The sequence below is a fragment of the Aythya marila genome, assembly GCF_965140915.1.
Source record: "Aythya marila genome assembly, chromosome: 1".
NCBI lineage: Eukaryota > Metazoa > Chordata > Aves > Anseriformes > Anatidae > Aythya > Aythya marila.
The window spans coordinates 110967276-110986369 of NC_139042.1; the positions used below are offsets into that span (position 1 = coordinate 110967276).

General features: G+C 40.0%; 1 protein-coding gene across 8 annotated transcripts in view; it reads left to right on the forward strand.

Moving 5' to 3' along the window:
• Nucleotides 1-12446, forward strand: part of DCAF6 (DDB1 and CUL4 associated factor 6) — an 86003-nt gene extending 73557 nt beyond the window's left edge. For all 8 annotated transcript variants that reach the window (XM_082779707.1, XM_082779710.1, XM_082779712.1 and 5 more), the window contains 4 exons: nucleotides 6926-7082; nucleotides 8365-8453; nucleotides 10304-10409; nucleotides 12003-12446. In XM_082779707.1, coding sequence (XP_082635833.1) covers nucleotides 6926-7082; nucleotides 8365-8453; nucleotides 10304-10409; nucleotides 12003-12067 — 417 coding nt within the window. In that variant the 3' untranslated portion in view covers nucleotides 12068-12446. The remainder of the gene's footprint in view (nucleotides 1-6925; nucleotides 7083-8364; nucleotides 8454-10303; nucleotides 10410-12002) is intronic.
• Nucleotides 12447-19094: the final 6648 nt, after the last annotated feature.

Below are 19094 nucleotides of genomic sequence, written 5' to 3' on the forward strand. Positions count from 1 at the left end.
AGTCCTTATGGGTTAGGATCAGCGGGAAGGCCAACAAGGCAAGCATCCTGTTGTGGGTCTGTTATAGACCGCTGAACCAGGATGAGGAGACTGAGGAGGAGTTCTACAGGCAGTTGACAAAAGTTGTGAAATTGTCAGTGCTTGTTCTCGTGGGGGACTTCAACTTCCCAGATGTATCCTGGAAGCACAACACAGCCCAGAGAAAGCAGTCTAGGAGGTTTCTGGAGAGTGTGGAAGATAGCTTCCTGATGCAGCTGGTTAGTGAGCCTACCAGGGGAGGTATCCCGCTAGACCTTCTCTTCACAAGAGGAGTCCAGGAAGGCTGGGCGTTCTTCAAGAAGGAAATCTTAATGGCGCAGGAGCTGTTTGTCCCCACGTGCCCAAAGATGAGCCAGCAGGGAAGAAGACCGGCCTGGCTGAACAGAGAATTGTGGCTTGAGCTTAGGAGAAAAAAGAGGGTTTACAATCTTTGGAAAAGAGGGCGGGCCACGCGGGAGGACTATAAGAATGTTGCGGGGCAGTGCAGGGACAAAATTAGAAAGGCCAAAGCTCATCTGGAGCTCTATCTGGCAACTGCCGTCAAAGACAACAAAAAATGTTTTTACAAATACATTAATGCAAAACGGAGAATCTCCAGCCTTTACTGGAAGCAAGGGGGGATCTTAGTTACAAAAGATGAGGAGAAGGCAGAGGTGCTTAATGGCTTCTTTGCCGCAGTCTTTAGCGGCAAAACCAGTTGCTCTCTGGATACTGGTGGAAGGCGATGGGGAGCAGAATGTGGCCCTCGCTATCCATGAGGAAATGTTTGGCGACCTACTACGGCACTTGGATATACACAAGTTGATGGGGCCAGATGGGATCCACCCGAGGACACTAAGAGAACTGTTGGAGGAGCTGGCCAAGCCGCTTACCATCATTTATCAACAGTCCTGGCTATCGGGGGAGGTCCCAGTTGACTGGCGGCTTGCAAACATGACGCCCATGTACAAGAAGGGCCGGAGGGTAGACCCGGGGAACTATAGGCCTGTCAGTTTGACCTCAGTGCCAGGGAAACTCATGGAGCTAATGGAGCAGATTATCTTGAGTGTCATCACGCGGCACTTGCAGGGCAAGCAGGCGATCAGGCCCAGTCAGCATGGGTTTATGAAAGGCAGGTCCTCCTTGACAAACCTGATCTCCTTCTATGACAAAGTGACACGTTTGGTGGATGAGGGAAAGGCTGTGGATGTGGTCTACCTTAACTTCAGCAAGGCTTTTGACTCCATTTCCCACAGCATTCTCTTCAAGAAACTGTTTGCTCGTGGCTTGGGCTGGTGTACACTTTGCTGGGTTAGAAACTGGCTGGATAGCCAGGCCCAAAGAGTTGTTGTGAATGGAGTCAATTCCAGTTGGAGACCGGTCACTAGTGGTGTTTCCCAGGGCTCGGTACTGGGGCCGGTCCTCTTTAATATCTTCATCGATGATCTGGACGAGGGCATTGAGTGCGCCCTCAGTAAGTTTGCAGATGACACCAAGTTAGGTGCGTGTGTCGATCTGCTTGAGGGTAGGAAGGCTCTGCAGGTGATCTGGATAGGCTGCACCGATGGGCTGAGGCCAACTGCATGAAGTTCAACAAGGCCAAGTGCTGGGTCCTGCACCTGGGGCGCAATAACCCCAAGCAGAGCTACAGGTTGGGAGATGAGTGGTTGGAAAGCTGCCAGGCAGAGAAGCACCTGGGAGTACTGGTGGATAGTCGGCTGAATATGAGCCAGCAGTGTGCTCAGGTGGCCAAGAAGGCCAACAGCATCCTGGCTTGTATCAGGAACAGTGTGACCAGCAGGGCTAGGGAGGTGATCGTCCCCCTGTACTCGGCTCTGGTGAGGCCGCACCTCAAGTGCTGTGTTCAGTTTTGGGCCCCTTGCTACAAGAAGGACATCGAGGTGCCCGAGCGAGTCCAGAGAAGGGCGACGAAGCTGGTGAGGGGTCTTTCGAGGAGTGGCTGAGGGAGCTGGGTTTGTTCAGCCTGGAAGAAAGGAAGCTCAGGGGTGACGTTATTGCTCTCTACAGGTACATTAAAGGAGGCTGTAGTGAGGTGCAGATTGGTCTGTTCTCTCATGTGCCTGGAGACAGGACGAGGGGGAATGGGCTAAAGTTGCGCCAGGGGTGTTTTAGGTTGGATATTAAGAAGAACTTCTTTACTAAGAGGGTTGTGAGGCATTGGAATGGGCTGCCCAGGGAAGTGGTGGAGTCACCATCCCTGGAGGTCTTTAAAAGACGTTTAGATGTAGAGCTTAGTGATATGGTTTAGTGGAGGGCTGTTAGTGTTAGGTCAGAGGTTGGACTCGATGATCTTGAGGTCTCTTCCAACCTAGACAATTCTGTAATTCTGTGATTTTTGCAAAAAAAAAATTAAAAATAGTAGCGTTATGTTGATGTTTGCTTGCCCCATTTGCATGCCTGGAACTTCTTATGTCCAGCACACACATCCCTGCTACATATCCCCTTGAGTAATGTCACCAGGAGAGTGGATATTACCATTCTTCCATGAAACAGACCTTGAAGTACAATGGTGGTAGGGTGTGCAATGATGAGGAGGGGGATTTCTTCTTTCTTTTTTTCCCAAGAGGTAAAAACAATGTTCTTGTGAGCCCAGACTCTTTCTCTTGAAGAGATCCTTTCTCTTCAAAATTTGTCTTCTACCTTGTGCCTTCAGTTCTCCTTTTCTGTTGTCTCTTCCTTACTATTTTTCCCTCCTGTCCTAGTTGTATCTTCTTTCATATATTTGCCATTCTTCCTCTCAATCCACTCACCCCAAGTTCCCATTTAAAAATGTTAGTTTTAAAGAAGCTCTTTTATTAGTTACATACAAGTGCTCTATTAAATAAGCAGAAAGGTTATGTATGCATGCAGTAAAAATGTGTATATAAATTTGAAAACACAAAATATTTTAAATGTGAATCTGAAATCTGTTGATTTAGGTGACACTAAAATTAAATTCTGTAAATGTTAGAAATGTGAAATGAACAGTTGCCTAAGGGAATATAAAGAGAGCAGAAAGATGGCACAATTGAGAATTAAAATATTATTTATTTTTGGACATACTTAGGATGCACTTCTAATTGAAAAATAAAAATAGAACTATAAGAGAAAAATATTGGAAATGTGTCTTGCCCTACAGAATCCAGGAATGCTATTTGTCTGGCTTATTTTTAGTCTTAAAGAAGACTTGATTGCACTGACTCTATCACTAGTACATATTCTGTAGACAAAGGTCTAGCAAGATCCCAAGCCTGAAATTTGAAACTGGACATACTTATGCTGGAAACGCAGTACATATTTTTAACAGTGGTAATGGTTCAGCTTACTAATGTGTGTTTTTTTTTATCATGGCAATTTTTAAAGTAAGATAGTTGGGGCAAAGTGCAGAGCAAGACTGTGTGTCTGTCCTTTTTGCCTGTGCATTTTCTGAGAAGACTATGCAAAAAGAAAGGATGCAGGTACTACCCTCTTGAGAGCTTTATTGTGATGTGCTAGTTGGAAAATAATTCCATAGTAGAATACTGTGTAGATGGTCTTTTGCCCTTTCTCAAAGTCAAGTTTCTGTCCCTTACATATGAGATATTCTTAAATACCAAAAATTATGAAATTATTTTATGCTAAGCTTCAAACATTGAAAATCATCTGTGTGAACTTTGCTGTATAGGATACTTCTGTTTATGTAGGCACCTCTTCTGCTTAGCATGTGTCAATTTGAAAAAAATAATAAGAGGTACTTAATAACTTTTTAAAGTGTAATATTTTGTGTAGGTTTACATTTTTACTTCCCAACACTTCTCTCTCACCCAAACATTGGATTATTTTGAAGCTTTCATCTGATACCTTGTTTTGTGACTGAGCTTTGACTGTTCTTCCTCTGCCACCATTATTTGACTCTTCCTCCCTCTGCCATCCCATCTAACCTCCGACCCTGTGGATGATGTACAAGATAGAGAGTGAGAAAGATACTGCTGCCTAATGTTTTCTTACTTCAAATAGTCGAGCAGTGGTTACTTTACTGTTTAACTTTGAGTAAATACAGGAATGACTTCTGAAGGTGATTATAACATTTAGTGAAGGAAGTAACCCATTCTTGTTTGCTCAGACTAGTAGTTTGACGTCATTTGGGTTACAGATGTGAAGGCAAGAGAGGCCTTGGGATGGGAGGATTACTGTACATTTAACAACATAATTGTTGTTTCCTGAAAATTAGGCTAAGTTTCTTTTTTTGGCACAGAAATTAAACAAGTCACAGTCTTTTAGGCTGTAGTCATAAGACTATCATGAATGTAACAGGTGTGTAATAATGTGTTATATTTCAAGAAAATGGATATCTGATACTCCTGCCAGTTTCTTCTGGCCTGTGATTTCTCTGTTGTTTACATGATCATATGGACTGTAATACTACTCTGTTTTGTAGGACTGCTTCAGCTGTGTTAGTTCTCATGAGATTGCAGTTCTGTGAGACACTCAGGGAATCAGGATTTTCCCACTGATCAGTAAATCTATAGTAAAAAGTACTACTTGTGTAGTAAATACTAAATTATAAGTAAATATTATTTAAGAAATAAAATAATATTAGTCTAATAAAAATAACTATAAGAGTCAGTGCAATATAAATACAAATAATATAATTACTAGATGATACGTTATTCTTATAATCCCATGACAATACCATACTTTCAGGGAAGGGATGGGGACAAAGAGAAGAAAAAAGTTTAGATCTGGCTCCTCACTTGTCTCCCAGAACATTTTGCAAGTCAAATATAGGTCAAGTTAGTTACCTTGGAATTGACTATATATGCTATTTTCTTTAATCCTCAGAATCAAGGACAAGACAGTCTAGCCATTCTGAAGTCTCATAGCAGGAGGTGGTGACTTCATGACAAAAGCGTTCAGTGTTGTTACCAAATAATATCTGGAACAATGACACTGATGAGGCTATGAATGTTTCAGGAGTTTAAGACATAAATACCTGCTGAATTGTAACACTTGATGAAAGGAAAAGAGAATGGAAGATGTAGTAAATCCCTGTATAGTATTCTAACCTAACGACATGAGTGTGTTGTTCCCTAAGACTCCTTCCCCTTTTACTAAGAGGGTGTTTTGTTTCATGGGATGGAGAGAACAAGCAGATACCATAGGCTAATTGTGAGGGAAGAAGCTGAATGAGACAGGAAGCCTTTGCCATCTCTCTTGAGATGGTCCCTCTGCTCCAAAGGAAGCTGTCCATCATCTTCCCTTAACATTCAGATCTTCCTGAAGAAGCTGCCAGAAGAATAGAGCCCAATGCATCATTTCACTGATTGTGAAATTGTGCAACAAACTAAAAGTTTACAGTGAAAAGTAGCTGTCTTTCTGGAAGCCTTCTCTGGACCTCATATCCTTCTGTCATATGCTTCAGCCAGTGGCACATCCAGCCCACCTGTGTGCACTCACAAAAAAATGTGCACTCTTTAGTCACAGTGCTGTATTTGTGAATTTTCTCGTAGTTTTTCTGGTTTATGAAGAAAAAAACAAACAAAAAAAAAAAACTGGTGTTTTTTGCATCTTTCAAGTAAAATTATCATTGTCTTATTCTCAAAGGTGAATTTCCTCCTACAAATGTATAGTTCTCCAGTGAACATCAAAGAAATCTTCCTTGACTGTTTGACCTACAGCCAGTTATTATCCAGGGTCAAACTAACTTGTTATCAATGAAGTTGCAGAGGAGTTGGCTGTAGGCTGAAAACAGAGATGATCCTTTTTTTTTTTTTTTTTTTTTGATGAATAAGTGATTTAATACTGAGTATAGTTTGTGTGATATTAGTCCAGTCACTGCAAAATAAAATTCCCTAAATTGGTCCAAGATAGAATGACCTTCAGTATGAACTGTAGGTCCTCAGAGAACATGCCACCTGTAAAGTTAGTAAAGCATCGTCTATGTTTAAAATTTTAAAAAATAAATATATATATGTAATAAAATCAATTTGGCCCTTATTACAAGTATTCTTCACTGGTAGCATGAGAAAACTACAGATATGTCAAATGTTAGCCATATCACTTCAGACATTTCACAAAGGTGCTTGGATATCCTAACAAAACTAAGATAGGAGCAACCATATATAGCGGAATGTGTCATCACTGTGTCAAAGCAAACAAAAACAATAATAAATCAATTTTAAAAATCAATTTAAAAAAAGTATAAACTAGTTGCACTTGCAGGGAGGCATGCTTCTACTTTCATCTACTTAAGTACTGCTGTAATAGCTTAGGACTCACTTCTACTTGAATGCCTTCCTCTTCCAAGGCTTCTAACTTTAATTTTGGACTTGAACCAGAAAGTCTTAGTTCTTATCTGATAGATTATAGAGAAAAATAAACTAAAATATTTGATTCCATGACCCCTTTTTATCTGTCAGTTAATTCTCAGCCCCCAGTTTTCATAAGCTTCTGTCTCCTCTTATTCTGTAAATGGAAAATCCCCACTAGTTATTAACCTGTCACTCACTTTAGTTTACTGAACTCTTCCCAAAAAGTGTTTCATGTACCCCTGTCTCCAGTACCCATCTCATCACTCTGGAAAGTAACATATCTGCTGTCATTATCTGTAGGACTTCAGGTACACTATAATTTTATTTTATCTTATTTATTTTATAATTTTATTTATCTTATTTCCAAATTACTGCGTCTGTCCCAGCTTCTCTCCATTTTTCTGTTAGCAGCCAATTTGCACTGAAGATCTATAACCTTCTGAATTTTCTTTTTTTGATTGTTTTTCTTTAAATGGTTCTTTCAGATTTCTTTAAGTGGTCTTTCTCCATTTGCAGAGCTCTTAATCCAGATGCAATGTTATTGTAGAAACGGGAGTATCCTCTTCAGTGTTTCCCAATGCTGGTGTTATAAAGTTTTATTTCTGTTTTTACTGCAGATAAAAGAAGCCAATTTTTGGGGATCTAATTTTGTCATGAGTGGTTCAGATTGTGGCCATATTTTCATATGGGATCGACATACTGCCGAACATCTCATGCTGCTGGAAGCTGATAATCATGTGGTGAACTGTCTTCAGCCTCATCCATTTGACCCGAGTAAGATAATCATTTTTCACAGGCTGTGTTCAGGTTATCTATAGTAAAAGTCCCAAAACTCAATCCTCAGTTCTGTGTAGATCAATATAGCATTGTAATGGTAGATTTTCATCAAACTCTTTTTTGTTCTTCCAATATAAATTAGATAATACTGCTTATGGTTTGGTCTTTTACTAATGACTTTTCAACCCTTGAAAGCCTCCTTACTCAATAACTTCTTGGAATGAAAATGTTACTGACATAGTATTTATAGAAAGTTAAGATGCAGTTAAAAGAATATCAATTTCTTGCTCCCTACTGTACATTAAATGTTTTCCATGACACAGTGAGGGAAATACAGGGTCACTGAGATGCCAGCAACACTGTGGGAATTAATACTTGAATCTGGACTCTACTTGCTCTGTTTGAAAATTGAGCAAACTCTGTCTCAGACTTGCTGTCTTTGTGAGATTAAAAGAAATAAAATTCATAGAAATTTTATCAGTTTGTACTTCAGGAGAAATATTTATAGAAAAGATGAACAGAAGTAGTTGAAGGAATCAGATGTCATCTGACATGTGGATGGACTATATGAATAATGCTACAGTTTCGGACAGTCAAAGAAAGCATTCATGTTGTTTCTTTTTTATTCATAGCCTACATGGTTCTAGAATAACAGTCAGCTGTAAACAAATGAAGTTATAATAATACTAGAAGAGGATAAGATTGTTAAACTTGTACAGTTTTCAAGTTACTGAGTTGTTTCTGTGGAAATCTTATCTCCATTGTGGTTTTGTGCAATGATCTAGAAAATGGAATTTTGTTTTGCCTTTTTTAGAATTGTTTATGAGGGTGTCCATTGCTTTTGTATATTTGAATGTCAAAGAAATTTACATGAAGGACATCAAAATTATTAAATATAAAAATATATTTGAAATTTTCTTGCTTCTGTTTTTGTAACTGGATTCAGAAGTCCTAAGGCTTTGTTACTAATGCATATAATTATCAGATCACTATCAAAAATATATTAGTAGCTGAGTTTGTTCTTACTTTCTGCTCCTATCTTATGGTGGTTTATTTTTTTGTTTAAGGGTCTCTTGAAGTTTGCATATATCTTCTTTCTCAGGTCCCATAGGGAGAATTATGTAGTTGTGTGTTCAGTATAGAACTGACTTTTGCAATTAAATGTTTCTAATAGTACAGCAAGTGAAGTTATTTTTCTTCAACTCCACTTAAGTGCAGAAAATACTGGTAAAGACATAACATTATTTAATTTAGAATTGTTAATGTTTCTTATTTCTAGTTCTGGCCTCTTCTGGTATTGACTATGATATAAAAATTTGGTCACCATTGGAAGAATCCAGGATTTTTAACCGAAAACTTGCAGATGAGGTAAGAACCTTCCCTCCTTTTCCACAGTAATGTTGCATCTTCCAGTTCTACAAAAGTCTTCATTGCAAATAATTGATATTAAATTAATGGTTATTTAATATTAAACAAATAAGCTACAAATAAAAAGCTGTCCTTTATGACAGCTAACTTTCCTATAATTAGCAGCACACAGAGGCACTTTGCATTTCATTAACTCCTAGAAATTATATGTACGAAAATACAGTAATAAATTATGTACGGAGAAAAGCTTGAAAAGGTATGAATGCTTGCATTAGGAAGAAAAACTGGCAGGAGTTAGAAATCAAGGCACTCGTTGTCTTTAAACAAACTAATGTTTGCACACATAAGTGTGTGCTAAAAGTAATTATCATATTGAGAATTTTGTCACTTGTTTCTTAGTAATTTTGAATTTTAGTAGCTTTTTCAATGAAAAATGTATGATGCAGTAAATTTGACAAAAGTATAGTTTGTGATTTTACATGGGTTTTGATTTGTTAGTTTGTTTAATTTGATCCTAGTATTGAAATATCTATGTAGAAAACAAGAGAACCTGATAGAAACAGAGTTTTTACCACATTCATTTTGGCTACAATAAGTATCCAAAATAGCTGAACTGACTTCTTCATAGCCATGGAAAGGCAAGAGAGGACAAAGAATTACGTTTGAGGAGTGTTAGTATAGATATAGAACCACATTTAAAATCAAAAGAGGACATGACCTTAGGGAGTAGGAAAAAGTGGCAACGATGGGAACAAATCTCTGGACACAGAAAAAGCCTCAGAAGGAGCTGAAAAGATGAACAGGCTGTCAAAAAGGTGTTACTGATGATGCACTGGAGAAATAGAAGGTGAAAGAGGAAAAAAGTCAGGGTGCTATCTTCTCACTTTGCTTCTTTTTGGGTGTGATCAGTTTTGCAAAGTGATTGATAAATAGGTGAAAATAACAGAAAAGAGGAGCTTTGTTTTGGCTGGGAACAGCACACATCTGCAAGAACATTTTCCTCAGAAGATGAACAGGCTTGAGACTGAGTCTCAAGAAAAAAAGAAATGCTTTACTTACCTGCCTTACAGCATATGGTCTTTGAGTATCAAGGTCCGAAAGTGTCTCCACCTAAAGAAATTTTTATGCTTTGTGATAACCAAAAAAACATGGTTTGAGGGACAAGTGAAGGTGTGGGATTAGAACTTAATGGCAAAGCGAGAGGGTTAGCAAGGAACTACCTTGAGGAAGGAAGGAGGCAAAAGAGCTTAAAGGTATTTGTTAGTGGACTTCTCTTCCTTGAAACTAAAGCAGTAAGAAGTGGCTATTTCAAGTAATTTAGAGGTAAGCTGTAGACTTGTTCAGAAAGAATTGTGGAGCTGAAGAATGTTCCTGAACTGAGGTAGAATAATTGCTTGTGTTCCTTGGATTTTCTCCAAAAGTTTCAAGCAGCATGAAGGTAGGAGTTTAGGATAACCTCATCTCTTTTCCTTCCCACATTCTTGGCCAGTGCGAGTGCTATGTCTTTGCTGCCTGCAACAGTTGCCATCTGGAACAGCACTTTCTCTCATCAGTTGTCCTTATTTCTTGCAAGGTCTAATTTACAGAAGTATTTCTCAGCTGCCTGTCTTAGTATCTACCATGGACACAGACAACAGAATGATGATCTTACTAGAATACTCTTTAGTTAGACAACTAGACAGTGAACTCTGCCTGCAGATAGTTTACTTTTCTTACCACATACAAATACTGTAATTTTGGGTTCTGTAAATACATAGAAACTAGAAACTTTGTATTGTCAAACTAATACTGATGCACTACAACTTTGTATTCATTTTTACGCTGTTTTTTTCTTCCTTCCCTGCTGCCAGGTTATAACACGTAATGAATTAATGCTGGAAGAAACCAGAAACACTATTACTGTTCCAGCTTCTTTTATGTTACGAATGTTGGCATCTTTGAATCATATAAGAGCAGGTGAGAGACTTCTTTAGAACTTGACCACCATGTTGATCTATGAAATAGCAGATGGACTGGGGAACCATCAAGATCTTCAGCTGTATGTGGCTACATTGGGGTTTGTGAGAAGTTTCAGTGGTTCTTCATGGGTCTCTTAAGAGAAGTACTTAGGAATAGCTTCTGTACTGTGAGACTTGCAGCATTTTGCAGCTGGTTGTTCTTTTTGTTTGTTTGATTGATTGATTGTTATATCTCAAAGAACAAGAAAAATGCACAATATATTTTAGATGTTCCCATACTATCCACCCTGCAATAGTTTGTTAGTAATGTGTTTATTAGTAATGTAGTACTAATTCTATGCTGAAAAATATTCAGTAAGAGAAGATCTCTAGGAGATGAGGGCTGTGATGGAAAAAGCGTTGGGGTGACTGGAATGAATCACATGAAACTGACACTCATTGTGGACTTGGGATTGCCTGGAAATGAAGGAGGGTGTGAAGATGCAGGACTGTGTAATGAGCAAACCTTTTGCTGCAGGTACTAGCATTCCTCGTCCACTAGGGTCTGAAACTGGTGATAGGAGGGGTTGCATGGGTAATAGTCACTGGAAACTCATGTTACTGGATGTTAGTGCTTAAGCTGACTGCGGTGGGTTGAAACTGAAGAGGTAGGACAACAGAGGCATGGTGCTGGGTAGGAAGCAGAGAGGGGAAGTCTTGGGAGGCTCGTATGACACAAGGCATAGAAACCTAGTAGATGAGGGTGACGATGGTGTTAAGTATTGAATGTGGGGAGTCCAGCAGTTGCTGAGCAGAATAGTGGGTTTGTACAGTGGGGCAGGAGGGAAGCTCTGCCTGGCAGCAGCTGCTGCTCCTCTTTCACCTCCCACTGATCTGTTAGGAGCAGATGGACAGGAAAGGAAGAGCAAAGTCACTGTATCCAGCCCAGTGGCGTGCCTCACCTGTGCTGTCAATGAATACATTAACTGGTGTTTTTCTTCATTTATTATGTTTTCTGTGTTCCTGCTGGGTGAACTTTTTCTTAACCGAACAGTGCATGTTTGAGTGATACATCTTGAGCCAGTCGTGTTCCCACATGCATTTCTGTATTTGCCTTTCTCTAAATGTTTACATCAAAAAGTACTGTTTTTTTTTTCTTTTTTTTTTCTCATGTATATGGTGACAAATAGCAGTTCCCCTTTTTTTCTGCAGTATACAGATTTTCTAATCACAGCTATTCTAGTTTTAGTTCCTCAGAAAATTATTCTCAATCTCTTGGATTCACTGTCTCTTTTTAATATCATGCTTGCATTCATCTTTCCTGTGCTGACAGCCAGTTAGCACCTACAAGGTTTCTCCTTTTGTACACAAAATTCACTTCTATGCCTGGAAGTCCTTTAGAGCTTTTGCTGTCACTGTTCTTTCTTGTTATAATATATCTACCTGATCTCTGCTGTCAGTCCAGTTTCAGATTCTTTCATGGTTCTGTTACTGTATAACCCATAGCCACTGTGCATTGTGTACTAGCCCAGAGGGCCACTAAATTGTAAAAATTGCCAATACCCCAAAACTTCAGAAGTTCTCTTTACTAAATCTTCTCTGTGCCTTACAGACCGATTGGAAGGTGACAGATCAGAAGGATCTGGTCAGGAGAACGAAAATGAAGATGAAGAGTAACTGGCAGTTGTGTGCAAGCACCTAGACGTTATGGAATTTGTATAAGACATTAATTATATTTTTCCTTACAGAGCTTTAGTGCAATTCTAAGGTATTGCTTTTGGATAACCTAACCTTTTGTTTTTGAATGACTGTGTGCATGACTTTGGGAGAGTGTGCAAGTAAAATAAGCAAAAATGTTTTTAAAATGTTTTGCCATGTATGAGGGGTGCTAGAAGATGCAAAGTGCAATATTTTCCTTAACCTGCAAATGTGGGAGCTTGGATCAATGTTTTCAAGTAACTTTCATTATAGTAAAAACGTTGGTTCAAATAAATTTCTATACCTGCTGTTTGCATGTTTGTTGCTTTCTAATTAAAAGATTTGGTTGTTTTAAGTAGTCCTGTGTTTTCTCTTTGTTCAACCATTGATTTATCACCTGGTATTTATATCCTCATTATCCCCATTGTAACTACACGTACATACACAAAACTGTCTCTCTGTGAGTCTTAGCATAGTGCCACTTCATACTCTCCATGCTTGAATCATTAGTGCTGGTGAAATAGTTCTGCTTCACCGATAGGTCTGAGCACACGTTCTTTGCAACAATGGCAGATTTACCTTAATGTCGATTGGATTTAGAACAGAGAAAATGTAGTATAGATTATCTAGAGAATGTGAATTGGAAAATTCCTCTGTTACTTCCTGGGAGTAGTTGTTTGGGATGCAAGGTAGTTCAGTCACAAAGGTAACAGACCATAACCATCCTCCATATGCTTTAGATGGCAATGGAGAAGAGGAAGTGAAGGAAGAAAAAAGAATGTGGAACAGAGCAGCTTTGCTTAATGGCTGTTGTTGCCAAGGATGCAGGTGCCAAGAGGCTCCATCGGGAGGAATTGGGGAATGCCAAGAAGGATTATAAATCAGATGGGTGAGGGCACCAAAGTGCGAGACTTTGCACCATGAGTCTTACAGTGTAGGCATGCTAAAAAGACTTGGAGAAAGGATATAAATTAAAGAAATAGAGGGAAATAGGAAAACTAAGAGTTGGAGTTGGAGAGAAAGAGATTTGTGAGGCAAAATAAACATGGAACCCAAGTGGTAGCAAATGGGTGACAGAAGAACAACATGAGGAGAGAGGAGAAAAGCAAGGAGATGGATAGGGATTTTTAACTTTTTTTGTATTTTTAAAGGAATTAAACTAGTTGAGAAGAAAAGTTGGTCCAGGGAATATAGGAAATCAGTGAGGAAGAGCAAAATATAAAAGCCTGAAAAGCAATCCAAAGTGAAATTAGGAAATTAAGAAATATTTGTGGGGGAGAAAATATTTTGGAGACAGAGGGTGCTGAGAAAACTGGATGTTACGGAACACTAGAGAGTTGTGGAAAATGGGAAACTTCACAGCCAGAGGAGGTGAGTGCAACAGAGAATGCAAATTTGGTAAGCATTTCGAGAGCATATCTACCCATGAGCAACACAGAGTGAGAGAAAACAAGGTAAGTTTTTTTGTTTGTTTTTTTGTTTCTTGTTTTTTTTAAGGCATGGAGTGAATGTAATCTCTGGTATGGGCATTTCTCTTTACTGGTGACAAAAGGAGAAAGATTGTCTAAGTGTCCTTGGTGTTGGAGAAAGGAACAAAACATGAGTTTCTCCTCACGATTTATCACTTTAGACAACCATTTTTAGACCAGCAAGAAAAGGAAGAATGCCCCCCCCCCCCCTTTTTTTAAATGGTAGTGGTGGAAACAAGTGGTCTAGAACTGTGCACATCTTACTGCTCATAGCACTGAGGAATATTTTTACTATCAAATATAAATTAGCCTTGAATTTCTATAACACTCCTGAATTTCTATAGCACTCCTTTCATTTGAATTGAAGAACTATACAGTAGGTGTATATATAGCACACCTGGTGCATATATTAGTGGGGTTGTCTGCTCTGGTCTGGCTGCTAGCTGTGAGAGGAACAGAGCTGTGTTTCTGTTCTGCGTGGCATCTGTTGTCGTGGCAGACCTCTTCCACAGCGAGGGGTCCGGAGCATTTCTGTGAGGAAAACACAACAGTGCGGTGTTTGGTGTAGTTGTTAGGCCTCCTGTAGGTGAGCCTTTGAAAATGATACTTGAGATGTATCTGCTTCCAAAATGATTGACTGTGGTGTTCCTACTGAAGCTCGAGGTTCTTCTTAGAAATTGTTAACTTTTGCCTTTTGAAAACAAGCTAATGCAAAAGTTGCAAACAGCAGACCTTGGCTTTGACTTCTAAAAACACTCCCCCTGCTGTGCTGCATTTTCTTCTTTCCTCACAGATTCAAATTTCTGTGGGGCTTTTTCAAATTTGGTGTCTTTCCTCATGGAGAATTTTTTGCATTCCTTTGTCCATTGCCTTGTAAAGATGTGAACTTAGGCACATGGTCTGAACTTTTGGGTAGACCTGTGCGGTGTTGAGAGTTGGACTTGATGATCCTTAAGGGTCCCTTCCAACTCAGGATATTCTATGATTCTATGATTCTATGTATTGTAAAAATCTGTCAGTTCTTTAACCCGTTAATTGTGTATAAAGAGTCAAACCATCTCTTTGAAATGTGTATGCATATTACACTTTTTTTTTTTTTTTTTTTTCTCAAGTAAATGTATGGAAATGACAGCTTTTGTCTTTACAAGAGAGGTTTTATAAATCATCACTTTGGATGTCTTTGTTTCTAAAAATAGTAAAGCTGCTTCTGCTGCTTTTGCTTTAGTCATAGCAATTGCCAGCGAAGACCATACAAAACAGAACAAAAGCAACAATTTTCTGAGTATTTTTTCCAGAGTTGTCCAATAAGCGTTTTATTGCCAGTAGATCTCTTGCTTATTCAAAGGCTAATTATTAATTTCCAGATGTTTAGATGTGGGTTTACTAATTAAAAGGAGGGTTGAACCTCAATAAATGCAAAAGTTTAATACTTGAAACATTTTTCAAACTTCAGTGAAGCTCTTCAAGCAGTTTTTCTAAAACTAAGATATCCATTGTGTTTGTCTTCTTTTTCATAGCCCTTTAGGCAAATTGGTCTAGGTCTCCATTCCTAGAACCATGCAGTAATCGTTGGGGGAGGCCTCATGGCGGCCTGCAGCTCCCTCACGAGGGGAGTGGAGGGGCAGGCACTGAGCTCTGCTCTCTGGGGACAGTGACAGGACACGAGGGAACAGCATGGAGCTGGGACAGGGGAGGGTCAGGCTGGGGGTTGGGGAAAGGGTCTGCACCCAGAGGGTGGTCGGGCACTGGAACAGGCTCCCCAGGGCAGTATGCACAGCACCAAGCCTGATAGAGTTCAAGAACCATTTGGACAACGCTCTCAGACACATGGTTTGATTTTTGAGTGGTCCTGTGTGGAGCCAGGAGTTGGACTCAGTGACCCTTGCAGCTCCCTTCCAACTTGGGATATTCAGTGATTCTATGAATAGTAGGAGTGGTGGCAGGAGCTGGAGGGATGGCAGCAAATTTCTAATGTTTGTAGCAACAAAAGAAAGAACTTGAAAATATTATTCAAGCATACACAGCAGCAAACAAACAAGTATAAATTGTCAAACCATCCCACAATCCCAAACCTCATAGCTCTAGAGGCAACCTGATGGTCTGGGTCCGTTTTTGGAGCGGGGGCTTTGAGGTCGGTGATGTCGCTGGAGCTCCCCCTAGTGCTGCCACAAGAGCCGCATCTGTACATGTGCAACCACTCGTTTGCGGGTAGAAATGAAAATCTGTGGATGTGTACTCCATGCCAATTTGGTAACCACCATGGTGATACAATGCCTGGGACCACCCTTTTTCCTTTCAGTAAATCCAATGAGAGGAAAAGACCCACCAGGAGCAGGCCATAATACTCTCATTACACATCAAATGACCAGTTCTCATAGCTGGATGCTGAAAGACACGTATTCAGAACTTCTAGTTTCTAATTACCCTATTAACAGCTCGAATTTGATGGATAGGATGGTGAATGAGAATCTGTGGTGCATCTTATTTTCTTGCTAAGTGAATTGAAGATTGTCGGTCTGCTCAAGCTGCTCTTCCCCTAGTCTGCTGTCTTTCTGTCCTGCGACAGCTTACTGTAAATCTTTCCATCCCAGGAAGAAAAATGATTAAAACAAAGAGCCATTGTCTAAAGCCAAGGTTCAGATGTAATTGAACTCACTTTTATATTATATAGCATTCTAGAGATATGGAATGTCTGTAAGAAGCATATTTCCTAGGATTGTTGCAAGCATCAAAAGTGACTCCTTTGCTGTGCTGCTATGATTTCTGGCAAATAATTTGGTGTCTTGAAGCTTGGGCAGATGGTCGCTGCAGGAAGCATTCTCTTGATTAAATGTCGGCGATTCTGAGCCTGTTGAAACAGTTATCTGCCTAAACTCCTTCCCTTTATGCCTTCTTCCCCTGATGGAGGCAGGATGAGGTTCACTAAGGACATCATCCTGCATTACATTTATATTAAAACCTTTGTAAGCAGTAAATAAATGTTGTTTCAAAAAAACCTTAAGGTAGAATACTGTGTATGTCTTAAACACTTTGAGAACACCCTAGAGGATGATTTTGAGGAGGAAATTCCAGAAATAAGCGTTTAAAATAGATATCATCGGAGGTGTGTGTACATGTGTGCAAAGGGTGGGAGAATCTGCTCAGAGATGCTGTCTTGGAAAGCTGAGCGTTGATGTCTGCAAAGTTGTTCTTGTATGGAAAGATACCACCGAGTCAGTCTCAGTCTGTGAGGCTGGGGCCTATTATTAATAGAATCACTGAACCTAATGCAAAGACCACCAAATCCTTGTGAATCCTCCCTCTGTACCTCACTGTTTCATGTCACTGCCTGACAGCACTGTCAAAAACAAGGTGCCAGTTAGCACGGCTTTGGTCAGAGCCCGCATTCCTCATGGTCTGGTCACGTCGCTTCAAGAGACCTCAGCCAAAGTACAGGGAACAGCACAGAGGGCATGCGTGAGGTGATCTGCCCAGCCTAAATACAGATTGATTTTGTCTTCAAAACCTGGGACTAAATCGATTTTAAATTATTTTCATGAATTATAGCCTGCCTGAACACTTTTATCCATGAAAGCATCCGGTTTGTCTTCGGTGGCATCTTCTACTGTTGAGTTTTTGTTTGTTTGTTTGTTTGTTTTAATTTATTTACCTGTATTTTAAATGTTCTTTTTATTATGTGAAATTGTTCTTTTCTTTTGATGAAAAGGTACCGTCTGTCTTCTCTGCGACTTGTAAGAACTTTCTGTCAATGTTCCCCCACTTGATTCATTTCCATTTGCTGATAGGGCCAATTAGTCCCAAAACTTCCTAATAATGGGCACAATTAGATGTTTCATTTTGAAAAGTTGGCACATGCTACTCTCAAAGCAAGATCTTTTCATCTGATCATGACTCAACCTGTTGCCAGGCTTCCCTTATTTTGCGGGAGGAGGGCTGGGCGCAAATCCATGGGATTTGACAGATTTGCTCCAAGTCAGGCCTGATGGCTACTAATTTAGGCAGTTCTCATTTCAGTGAGAAGGTCTCTAACTAGAGTTTGTTAACGGGCTTGTTACTAATTAGAAAATAAATCCCAGGGGACCTGCAGCTGCCCTCAAACAGTTCTGCAGGTCTTCTCTTTTACCTTAGGTACAATGCAAGGTTCAGATCCTGTTTCCAATTTTTCCTCCTGCCTGACCTGCCCTTAACCCCAAGCAATCTGGCACTTAGCTACTATTTTTTTTTTTTTTTTCTCCTGGTGAGTAGTGAAAGATGGAGAGCTAGGAGGGAGGAAGAAGATGGCTGTGGGAGAGCTGCAAGAGTCGTGGCTGTAAATTTTTAGCAGCACCAAGCAGTTCTGTGCTCCAGTCCTCTCCAGGACACCTCTGCTGTGCCGACAAATACAAGTGAGCATCCATCCCATTTGGTAGCTGCCAGGGGGATTTATGTGTGCGCTTCAGGTGCACTCATCTCCACGCTCCATTGCTTCCCTCTCAGATGCAATACCCTGATGTCCCCTCTGCGTCCAGCATGAATGTGCTATAATTCATGCCCTATGATTAGTATATTAATTTTTAATGGGCCTTTTTGTTCTCCAGTTCTCATCTGTTTACAGAGATGCATGTGTCACTGAGCAAGATTCACCAGTACTGACTCTGGTGCTCCAAACGTGTGTTATATATGGTACTTCTTGCATATCTGCTCCTCATTTTTATATTGGATCCCCATGCATAGCTAAAGAAATTTGATTAAAACCAAAATACATTGAAAATCAACCTGCAACTGTTAAATCATCTAAAAGAATAATAATTAATACAAGATACTATTTGCAGTGAGCTGAACATCACACCTGCTCAAATGCTAGACTGGATTTCTATTCATCAGAGGGTGATGGCCATTCAGTGTTATGTGCAAGATGGGTTAGTGCTCTCATTTAAATTCTTACTGGATTAATTAATGTTGTCATGGTCCTCAGCAGTTAGCTCTAAGGGCATGAGAAGCAGATTCAGCACATTTGTATATTAGAACAACAGTCCCATGTATATATATTTTTGTCTCATTTCAGGAGCATTTCAAAGAGAAAATGCTGTGCTTTAAAGTAATTTATGGTTATTTTACCTAGGATTATAAACAGTAAGGAAGGTTTCTGTAACTCTTTAAGTGCATATGTCCTTTCAGCTAAGCCCTGTGTGTGTTGGGTGCCATGACAAAACCATTTGGCTTGAATTTTGGCACACAGTGGGGTCACAGTCAGCGCCTCCATCAGGCCCCCACGGCACAGGAGCCCCTCGCCCTGTCCCAGCCCCACCTGCTCCTGCTGTCCACTGGTGTATGGGGTGTTGTATGCTTTCCCCCACCTCACTGAAAATCTGTCTGATTGCTCCAAAACCCAGCTGCTTCATTCCCATCACAGGAGTGTCACATTGCTCTGTTGAATGGGTTTGATTGCTGCCTGCAGGCTCTAAATGTGGCTTGTGACACACTCCTGCAGAGGAGAGATGGGCAAACAATACAGAAATGGGAAACTGAATGAGCGTGATCCTTTCATTTGGAAAATG